Source organism: Excalfactoria chinensis, chromosome 13, assembly GCF_039878825.1.
Source record: "Excalfactoria chinensis isolate bCotChi1 chromosome 13, bCotChi1.hap2, whole genome shotgun sequence".
NCBI lineage: Eukaryota > Metazoa > Chordata > Aves > Galliformes > Phasianidae > Excalfactoria > Excalfactoria chinensis.
This window is the reverse complement of record NC_092837.1, coordinates 4953903-4964767: the sequence shown is the minus strand read 5'-3', so window position 1 is coordinate 4964767 and position 10865 is coordinate 4953903. Positions and strand designations below refer to the sequence as shown.

Here is a 10865-nt window from a genome sequence, read left to right as displayed (position 1 = left end):
GGCTGGGAGCGGGGTCACGTGAGCGGAAGGCGCGAGTTGCCATGGAGAAGGCGGAATGGCGGCGCCCTGTTGGGTGCTGCGGTGCTGCTCGTGCCGCCGCTTCCAGGCGCAGCAGGTGGGGGGCGGGCCGGTGGGCCGGGAACGCAATGCGGGCCGCGCCTTACCCTCCTCTGATCCTCCTAGGCCAAGCGGAGCCGCAAGTGGAGCTGCAGCGTGTGCGGGCAGCGGCAGGCCCTGCAGAAGGTGAGGGGCCGGAAGGGCCGGGCAGCCTGTGGTGGGAGGGGGGTGCGCCGTTCCGTTCTGAGCGCTCGTGCCTTTATCTCTGCAGCTGTACGGGCAGGGCTCGGGCCGGGACTGCAGGCTGCACGTCCAGAAGCTGAACTTGCTGCAGGGTGAGGCGGAGGAGGCCGCTGCCCGCACGGCTCGGTAAGGGCTGTCGGGCTGCTCGGGGTGCTGTGCTCACCTCTCGGTTACGCCCCGCAGCACTTGGTGTCCCCGCATGCCGCTGCGAACGAGGGCTTCTTTCAGATAAGATTATGGGTCGTTGTTATATTGGTTAGGCCTTTACCTGTTGAAATACACGGAACAGAGTTTCGATTTGTTTGGATAACCCCTTTTTATCGACAGAAATGCATTAGTGTAAAAATTTGGGTGTAATTCCTCCTGGGATGGAAAATCTGAGTAAGGCTTTCCTGTTTATTTCAGCCCAGGGTCTGTTTATTAGTTGCCTAATTGTGAACTGGGCTTGAACTGGTAGAGCTTCCTCTGCGCTCAGGGTTATTTTCAGAGCTGAGTCAGAGGCAGTTAGATAACTGGGTTGTGTAACGCGCTGCTGCAGGGTTAAGGTTTGGGAGGAAAACTCGGTGTTTATTCAGCTTATTAAAAAAAAGAAGTTGCTATTCCTGAAACATTATGGAATAAATTCCCTGTTTCCTTGCTTGCTTAGGGCTTAATCGGTGGGTTTAAGTTGTTATCCCAAAAGATACACGGTTCTGTTCCTAATTACAATCAATTAAAAATTGTCAGTTCATGGTTAGTGGCTTTAGATTGGACTCGTTGCTCTGTTTGTATGGGAGGAAAGCAGGCTGACCTCCAATACTATATAAACAGACTATATTTGCAGACTGGATTAAGAATTCCAGCTTAAACTTCTCTTTTAGGTACACAGAAGAATGTGAAAACGACAGCAGAAATGCAGCAGTCCTCCATGAGAACAGTTTGGTACAGCAGGTAGGATACCTACAGTGCTGGAGTAAATACCTAACCATGCTGACCCAGGGAATCAAAGTGAGACCAGCAGTCCCTTTATATTAATAAAGGCAGCTGAGGTGATAGTGTATACGCAAGCTCTAGCAGAGAGGCAGAATGTGATTTATACAGAAACTCTGCACTACGCGGGTACTGAATGTAGGAACAAGATAGAGGAATATGTCCTAAACTGTCTTGTCACTGGAGGCATTCAGTACAATGTGACAAACTGAGAACCTTGCATTTTGCTGTTTTCAGCAATTCTCCAATGTTGTAGGGGAAAAGGACAGAAGCCAGTCGCTGGAGTAAGTATCTGGACAAGGGCAGTGAAGATCAAGAAGAGGGGGAGGAGGAAGGAAGTACAGAAAGGCAGCAGTTCTGTTCCCAGAGGAAGAATGTGGTGGAAGAACGAAGGTACGGTGATACAGGCTGATATTTTGGACAACAACAGAAAGAACTTGTTTTTTGTAATCTCTGCCTTTAAGTGATGACTGTTTGTTAAAGCAATTTGGGAAGTATTTTATCATTATAGCTGAACGAAGTACAGGCTGCAGTGAACTGCGTGGCTTGACTTCTGTTGCTGGGAGTTTGCTTTTTATGAGCATTTATGGTGACTTGTTTGTGATAAAAATGACAGCAGAGTTAATCAGCACCTTTCTGTATGGTTCTTTTGGTCAGGAGAAAGCAGAAGAGCTTCCTTTACAGTGATGTTCAGGAGAACTCAGAGGAAGATGGCGCTTTCCAGCTTCTCTACCAAGCCAAAAAGGTTAGAACCTCTTGAGTATTTTTAGCTGTAAGAAGAGTAAAACAAAACAGTGTTTTCCTGGCTTCTTTTGTGTCATTGTAACTTTGAAGTTGTACAAGTTTTCCGCTGCTCTTGAATTTGAATGAACAGGGAGAGGCAGCAAATCGTATTGTCAGTTTCTCTCTGAAGGGTTTTAGTCAGGGAGAAGCAGATGCCATCTGGCGTAAGGTAAAAGTGGTTGAGCTGGATTCCTCCATCAGTGCAACTGTTGTCACTTCTGTTTTGCAACTGAGCAGCAGCACCTTGCATAAGACACAGCTATTGGGGTTACTGTGATTATCTGCCCAGCTAATTAAATTGGCTTGAGTCTTCGCAGCCAGGATTCATAGATGCACTCAGAGCATCAGGCTCAGCTCTGCTTCAGATTGTTGGTCAAAACTTAAGTGTATCTGAAGCACAGGAGTGCTCTTACTTTGCCTGTTTCTTGGTACACGTGCTGCCTTTACAACCAAACTCTTTCTTTTCCTTGTTACAGCACAAGAAATGTTCAACAGCAGTGTCTGATGAAGGTGATGGAGATGCTGTTTCTGCAGACAGTGTAGTGCCGACTGTCTTTGAGTCCACAGTGCCACAGCAGAACAGCCAACCTCCAGCTGCTTGTACCAAACCCTCCAAGTGGGAAAAGTATCTCTCCTGTTCTAACAACTGCAGTGAAAATGCTGTTATGGCCACCTTGTCACCACAGGATGGCAGTGGAAGGTTGGGACCACACAGCACCACTGCAGTAAGTATGGCCACTACATATTTGGAACAGGCTCGAAGTGCTCTACCTCTAGGTACAGATTTTGAATGTAAGAAGTGCATTGCTAGCACTGAGCAACTTGCCTTAAAACTGCCTGGCAGTGTGTTGCCCAGCATCAGTTGCTCAGGTGAAAAGGATGCATTGGCCAAAGAACCTCCAAGTCAGCTGCTATGGGCTGGAGCTGGTGACTTCAGCTCTGGTAGCAGGCCTTCTGCACCCACCCTTGTGAGGCCCAAGCCTCACACCTCTTCTTGTGAACGCCTCTTCTGCACAGGTGACGACTTTGATGATGATTTCTGAGGAACTTGGGCATCTTCACTGTTGTTTTTCTGTCTGTTGTGTTTTTGGCTTGTATACTGAAGCAAGATTTTGAAGTGAAGGTGGTTTTAAGAGCATTATTAAAGAAGTTGTTTAAAGGCAATCTAGCTGTGTCTTGTTGGAAAAGACTGATCCAAGAAGCAAGTGCTAGGTTTGCACAGTGGTGTCTAGCAAGCATATTAGAAGTAAGAATGGAAGTAGGTCAGATGGGGGGGAGCAGGGATGCCTCCAAGGCTTTAAGGATACCTGACCAGTACAATGAAGTTCTGTGGTTAATTCCCCACTATAAACTGCAACTCTTTTCCCTTGTTCTAGCTCTTTGTTTGCATCACCCATAGCAACTCTTTCTTTCAAAGCTACTGTGCAGGCTTCAGAGCCAAGCATTTGATTTCTCTTCTCCAAGAAAACAGACTGGCACAGAGCTAGGCTCACTTTTACACTGGGAGCCACCTGACATAGAAGTCATGTGCTCTTGGCCTGGACCTTCTCCTAACTTACAATCGAGTTCGAGTTAGCAGAGTAGAGTAGTTCTGATAATTGAACACCCACAGACTCATCACCAGTGAAAGAGTGGCAGTATTTATTTTTTCCTCCACACTACAAGCACTTAAGAACATGAAACAGAAACCTTTAACAGAAGATGCATTTGCTAGAGTTAACTGTATCACATTGTTATCTTTCAGTTAGAAGGAAACTGGTTTTTGTTACACATGCTACTACAAGTTAGGAGGCTGCTTGGAATACTGGATGGCATCTAGTGCTGCCCCGATGTCACAGTTCTTTGTCTGCAGGAGTCGAGTGAGCCATCCACCCTCGTCAGAGAAGCCCATAGAGAGCATCTGGGACAGAGATTCAATCAAGCGAGGGTCTGCTTCTGTCAAGAGAATGAGTTTGAAGTTAAAATGCTTCACGTTATTAGCAAACCAGCCAAGGCTGTAGTATGGCATGGTAGGCTGGCACTAATCCTAGCGGATCTAGCATAGCTGACAAGCGCTGGAAGACACTCTTCTCTGTATCCTATGAGACAGACATTTTGAGATACAGCATATGTAACCTGCTAAGGAAACAGCTGAGTTAGATCCGTCTGTCCTTGCTATAAACCTCAGTGCTGGTGGTTTCAGTTAAGTGACCTGGCAGACTCCTAACTAGCTCTTGCCAGAAAAGTGTCTTAAGTTACAGGATGTATTGTCTACAGCCTGCATTAAAAGGCTCTCCAAGAGTACACAGCAAGGACACTGATTACAGGCCACCTCTCTCCTCCTGCTCAAATGGCTTATTAGTACCAGTTTAAGACTTGCTGCCACCATTCAAGCAGAGAACATGCCTGTTCCTAACAGCATGCAGAGTGCTGCTAGAGCATAATTTACAGTTTAACTTGTTCTTATGCGAGCTTGGTTCCTAAGCAGGTTTGCTTATATTGGGCAAGTTGGCAATAAGTGAGAGCAACTTTAACTCACGTGAAACCTGCATGCATTCTCGTACCTGGTGGGAGATGTGGGTAGAGTGCAGCCTCTCTCAGCCCTGTAGGTCCTGCCTGGGGAGCTTCCTGAGCTACATCTAGGGAGCTGGGATCATCTGTCTCTGGCATTTGTAGAGACTGCAGTTCACCTGTGGAAGGATCCACTTCTTTGGAAGATAAATGGGTCCAGTCCTCGTCACCCCCCGACGAACTGCTTGACTCACTGTGTGCCTGAAATGGAAAGAAAGGAGGTCCAAGTGCTGTAGTGCTTTCCAGGTAGGATGCATGCTCTTACTGTCTGCTTTTAATAGAAAGAATTACATTTACAACAAGTCCCACCTTTGCTGTATACCAGTAAAGCCAAGGTGCCATATATTCTCTTATCTGCTGACAACTGATTCATCAATCCCACAACACATACTGAATTATTTCCTTTTCAGTAAGGCCCAGCAAGCATATTCAATTAATGCAGTGTTTCTTGTACCTGGGACTGCAGGCTGCCATCTTCCATTTGTGTGGGCGCAGGATCTATCACCATGTCTTGTATCTGCTCTGTAACACTGTTTACTACCGTAGCAGAATCTGTGCTATTCCAGTATGGTTTGCTCTGACTGTTCTGGTTAAGAGTACTGCTGCTTGACTCAGCACCGTTATTCTCTTGATTAGAAGCAGGAGTCACTTTGCTTCTCTGTCCTCCGTGTTCCACATCAATATCAACTTCAATACCTGGGAACACATTTGAGACCAAGAAAAAACCATTAGATCTTTGAAAGCACAGTTCTAAGAAAAAAAGCAAACTTTAATCCTGGACTAAGTGCTGCAGCATGACTGTAATCCTACAGCTCCCCATATAATACGTATGAATTCAAGTGCAAAGCGTTCTTTTAGTAAGCTTTGATGCACCAATTAGTCATCCTCCACTAAAAAGACAGGCCATGTGTTGAGAGGGTCAAGGCAGAACTTCAGTATGTGTACCTAAGTAAAATACCACTGTAACGTGATTTTAAATCATTGGTGACTTGGGGTTATATAATTAATCCCTTCCTCAGCTCCTTACAAAGGACTCTGAAAAGGTACTTTTATACCCACACAATTTTAGTACACAGTAACTTAAGGCTTTTGAGGCTCAGCAGCACAAAGTGGTTCTGGTACCAGCCACAACAGCTGGTGGGAGCAAAGCCAGTCTCAGGGATGGGGATGACACACCGTAAGTCACTTACCCAGGGGGCTCAGAAAAGCTGCCACACTCTCCCCAACATTCTTTAAGAAGGTGACATTGGGGTCCTGGGGCTGGCTGTTAGTAGAAGCTTCTAGAAGAACAATTTGTGTTAGTACACATAGCAGCCCACAGGGAAAGAGCACCAGGAATTCTTGGTGCCTGTTTTGTGTCACTCATCTGCACAGCACCAAGGCAGCAGAGAGACCAAAACCACCTCTGGCACAGAAGACCAGTGACATTAGCATTGTTAAGGCTCAGCAGCCATGCTGAAAGGCACATCTAAGAGCAGAGCGGTGACATGCTTGACCTAATAGCTCTGCTTGGCCTGGTTCCAAATAGGCTCTCTGTAACCTCATATATTGTGTGGCCACCAGACACACCTCAGTGAAGCGTCCTGAAAAGGGCTCATTATTTCACACAGATTAGATTAGTTCCCATGCCTGTTTTCCCACCCAGATCCCACTCTGGGCTGTGAAGTCCCAGCTTCTCTGACTCCTCCACTACCGCTCTCCTTTCCCAGACCATCTCTTACCTCCAGCAGCAGGTGGACTGGAGGCAGCAGCGCTGGCCTGGGCTTGTTCCGAGTTCTGGCACGGAGCTGCAGGTCCGGGATACCCCCAGCAGTGCATCCAGGGGAAGGGAGGAACACCGTGCCGCATCTTACGGAGCCAGCGCCCTCTGGGGATCCACTGCAAAGGGTAACGTTGATGGGACCAGGTGAAACTTAAAGCTTACGTTTGGGCAGCATCCCGTTTGTTAGTTCCACTCCATAGGTTTTGCTCACCTCGAATGGATTCAGCAGCGGGCTCTGAAACATCACCATGTTGTGCTCCTTGTGGATGCCTTTCCCCTCGCAGGTGCTGCACAGGTCGTAGTCTGGGCAGACGGTGCACTTGAATCGAGCACCCACCACCGGCCCCTCGCAGCCATCGCAGATGACATTGGGGTGCACCATGTCACGGGGAGGCTCCTGGCTGCACTGGGAGCGATGTTCACGCCTGCACTCCTTTTTCTCTATTAAGGAAAGGGATCTTTGCATCAAGAACGAGGGTACTATTTAAAGGCTGGAAATCGGGCAGAGGAGAAGGAAACACAAACAGCCCTTGTCACAGCAGTATTGACTTACTAGGTCAGTTTATTTTTACACTGGCTGCCAAACGCAAGCTGGGGGCACATAAGAACATAAACCAAGTGCGAAGGGGTGTTACAAGGATACCCGCTCAAACAGCACGCCTCATCCCCAGCACTCTGTGTGTTTGTTTTAGATCAGTGCTGCACCGCCCTGCCTGCCATGTCCTCCTACCTTGTCAAGTGCTGGAGAAGAGAACGTTTACTGAGAGAGCTCAGCAGTGCCAGGGACACAGCAGGTGAGAACTGAGACAAGAAGGGTGGCCTACACGACTCATGTCATGGCCTACAGGTATAGCTTTGTAGGTGTCCAAGTGAACAGAAAGGCCTGGGGAATGACGTGCTTGGGAATAAGCTGGTTTTTGGGCTCCTTTGCACATCATGGCACCTGCTGGCAGTATGGCAGGGGGTTCCCAGGACCAGCCTGAGCACTGCAGCTCTCACTGTGCCAACCGAGGCCCCGGCAGCACTGCGCAGGGTGGGTTTGTGCCCCATCTTCACCTTGCCCTTTATTTAACCTCCCCTCTGATCTGCGGCACAGGATGAGGGACAGGACAGGGGTTTTCCCGATCTCGGAGCCCTGCCAGCAGCACACAGAGCGCTCGGTGCCACCGGGGCTGCGGGGCGTTACCTTTGATGTACACACGGAAGACCCCGTCCTGCACGTACGGCATGGCCATATCCAGCTCCTCGTCGGTGGAGAACGCGATCAGGTCCCCGTCTTCATCTGGATGGGGCAGAGGACACCGTCAGGCGCTCGGCCCGCAGAGCCGAGGGACGCCGCTCCGCCAGGCCCGCACCCACCTCCCGGCCAACGAAGGGGCTCCCGACGGCCCCGACCCACAGGCAGAGCCCCCCGCCCCGCTCACCCTTGTAATGCATACGGAACGCGGGCGGCGACCCGGCCCGCAGCAGCCCCTGGAAGAGCTCGGCGACGCGATCGTGGACGGCCTGGTAGCGGACGGGCGGCATCAGGGAGAAGCGGCGGATCTCGCGGGTCGCATCCTCCTTGCCCAGCAGGTAGGCTTTCACCGTCAGCGCCGCCATGGCTGTGGCGCAGCAGGAATTGCCGGCGGGACGCGGAGCTGCGGGAGGCGCTGCGGGGCGGGCGGCGCTGCGGGCGGAGCGCTGCGACACGGCGGCTTATAGCGGCGCGCTGCGGGGCGGGCGGAGCCGGGATGGACACGCCCCCTTGGGCTGAAACCACGCCCCCTTGGGCCGAAACCACGCCCCCTGCCTCTAGGCCCCGCCCCTGAGGCCTGGCTGCGCCCGCGGCCTGCGCTGCCCGGGGACGATAGAGAGCCATTGTTCGCCCCGAAAGTAATGCCTCCTATTTATCTGCATGGAATCTACAATTGCTACAAAGATGACAGTGACACTGTTCGATAGAGCATGTTCTCAGCTACAAAGCACTGTTTTTCAGTGTGGTCACCACCACTCTGCTATGCACTTTAACCAGCGATGAACAAGAGGCTGCATGCTGCTCTCCTAGAAGCTTGCCCCAGGTGACTGCTGAAACACACGGCCATGCTGTGCTCGCAGCCACTTGTTGGTCTCCACAAACACGCAGCAGGCGTTGGTGAACGTCAGCAAGCACCGCTTCTTCAGCCTCTGCTGCCATCCTGCCACCAAATGGGAGGCATTACTTTTGGAGCAGCCCTGGTACCTCAGTTCTGTAGCACTGAACTCCAGCCCGTAACCTGGCCGCCTGCCTTGGGCTGAGCAATAAAGGCGTAGAAGCCGTGCTGTGCTGCTGTGTAGGGTGACAAGTGCAAGCTTGGTGTGAGCCACGGCGCGGGCATTAACGCCACCAGTCCTTGCTCTCCTCCATGGGAACTTCAATCCCGTAAACATGGAGAGCGTCCCATCTCTGCCGCCTGCTGAGTCACGCTGGGCTCTCCATGACATCATTCACTTTCTCAACACACAAAGCAAACAAGGCCTCGGCTGGGGCAGTGAGCTCAGCTCAGTCACGGGACGGGGTGACTCAGCATTCCCTCCTCCTCCTTGTGGGGATTTCCTTCTCCAGGCCCTGACTCTGGTGTTTCCCCGTGGCCTGGTTCTGCGGCCCTGCTGTGGTCCCATGTATCGCAATGGCACTCACTGCATCCTCCCATCCCACAGCTGGACAGACAGACGGATGTCTCCCCACCAACCCCGCCTGCACACAGCTCTGCAGCCTGAGATTTGGCTTAAGCTCTTGTTAACATGAGCCTGTATTAACCTGGAGGGCCCAGGCTTGGCATTTATCTGGCAGCACTGAATGTTTTCTTGCCGTTCTTTAGGAACCACATTCCATCCATCAGAACAACCCTTGCTCAAAAAACCACTTGGCAACCCCGGCTCATGAGCAGCTCCCCAGATGGACGGAGCAGAAGGACAGCAAAGCGGATGGGAATAAAACTGCTCCAGTTTCAAGTTGCAGAGGAAGGGCTCAGAAAGGAGCATTCAGCATCCCTGCAGCTCTGCTTCCTCCCTCCACCCACCTTCTGCTGGAAACTGTTCACAAGTGTTTGCTGAGATTGCTGCTCCAAAGGCTCAGTCTCAGAAGTGCTCCTTCTGCCCCAGCTCTGCACCGTCACAGCACAGCCCTGCTGGGATGCTGCTCCTGTGCTCACGGACCACAACAGAGGCTGCAGGAGGTTCTGCAGGGGGAATCGTTATCAAATCCCCACCCAAGGGGCTGCAGCTGGGCTGGGAGGGGAGGGTTTGCCCTTGTGCAGAACTGCAGAGAGCAGGTGCTGGTGCTTTCCAGAGGCTTCTGCAGAGGGATCCTCCGGATGTGCAAGGTCAGATGCTGGTGACTCACCCCGTCCCGTGACTGCTTCCTCCTCCAGCCCTGCAGAAGGGCTGCCCGCCCACCGCCGTGCCTCCTTCAGCCACACCAGGGCCCAGAGTGCTGCATGGGGCTCCCACACGGCATCCAATCACCATCATCACACCTTGCATCCAGCCTGCCCCCAGGGTGTCACATGCTTACACATACACATATATGCATGCATTAATAGGTGTACGTGCATTAATACAGAAGTACATCCCTTTTTTGGTGGTAGGATCACATTCAGAAACCTTGCTTTGGAAAACTGTGTGGGAGGAAGGGGAAGCCAAGCTGTCTTTTTGCTGCCTCATTTTGAGGTTTGGATTTCCTGAAGCTGAGCTCTGAACCTGGTGGTGTTTACATGGGATCAGCACCATTCATCACTGCTGTAACACAGCACTTGTTTTTAAGGGAGGAAGACACGGGCAGTGAGTGAAGGCGGCGGGCAGAAGGTGCAGATGGGAAGCAGCGCAGCACACGTCTGTGCTACGAGCACGTCAGAGCTCCATGTTTGCACAGGTGAGGTGGCACTTTTTCCAAGCTATGTTCATTGCCTGCAGTGAGTGCTGCGTTCAGAGCCAGACTTGTGACTTCTGCCCCACATGAGAGGCAGGAGTGTCTGGATGCAGCAGCCTGTGGGCACCAGGCAGCGAGGTCACTTCGTTGCTGATGAAACAGCGCCGTGCTGATGCAGAGCAGCTGGGCCAGTCAAGCTGGGGGTGAATGGCTCTGCAGAGAACCGGACAGAATCAGCTCTCAGTCTGCACTGACTGAGGCACTCACTTTCACACGCACACATCCACACAGACCTGTGTGGGCATCCTTGGATGTGTGTGTGTCTATGTCAGGATTTATACGTGCACACACACGTGCACAACTACGTGTATAAACTGAGTACAGAGATATCTGCCTTTAGACATGCAAGCCAAGGGCGTGCAGATGAGCGCACAGGAGCACACGCACAAACATGTACATACACACATGTACACACACGTACACACACGTAGACACACGCACCGCTGCAGTGCCGCGTTCCCCCACACGGGGGCGCTCTCCGCCCGCTCCCGTCCCGGCCCCGCCCCTCCATGCCCCGCCCCGCCCCGCCCGGCCCGGCGCGGCGCGGTCCTG

At 51.5% G+C, this 10865-nt stretch overlaps 2 protein-coding genes across 4 annotated transcripts; one reads left to right on the top strand and one right to left on the bottom strand.

Annotated features, from left to right (window-relative positions):
* The first annotated feature begins 27 nt into the window (after positions 1-27).
* MRNIP (MRN complex interacting protein) lies at positions 28-3214 on the top strand. Its single transcript, XM_072348341.1, has 7 exons — positions 28-115; positions 184-243; positions 329-426; positions 1161-1230; positions 1526-1662; positions 1927-2014; positions 2529-3214. The coding sequence occupies exons 1-7, from the start codon at positions 56-58 to the stop codon at positions 3093-3095; spliced, it is 1080 nt and encodes a 359-aa protein (XP_072204442.1). The 5' UTR covers positions 28-55; the 3' UTR covers positions 3096-3214.
* A 457-nt stretch (positions 3215-3671) lies between these two features.
* On the bottom strand, positions 3672-8060 carry SQSTM1 (sequestosome 1). Of its 3 annotated transcripts, none has more exons than XM_072348534.1 (8): positions 7789-8060; positions 7551-7646; positions 6576-6805; positions 6324-6480; positions 5793-5879; positions 5057-5298; positions 4596-4803; positions 3672-3987 (listed from the first exon to the last, which is right to left on the bottom strand). In XM_072348534.1, exons 1-8 carry the CDS (start codon positions 7964-7966, stop codon positions 3830-3832), a joined length of 1356 nt encoding a protein of 451 aa, XP_072204635.1. In that variant the 5' UTR covers positions 7967-8060; the 3' UTR covers positions 3672-3829. The 3 variants fall into 3 exon arrangements, with proteins under 3 accessions (XP_072204635.1, XP_072204634.1, XP_072204636.1); XM_072348533.1 differs by having other exon boundaries at positions 5793-5882; positions 7789-8059; XM_072348535.1 differs by lacking the exon at positions 5793-5879.
* Between the last annotated feature and the right edge of the window lie 2805 nt (positions 8061-10865).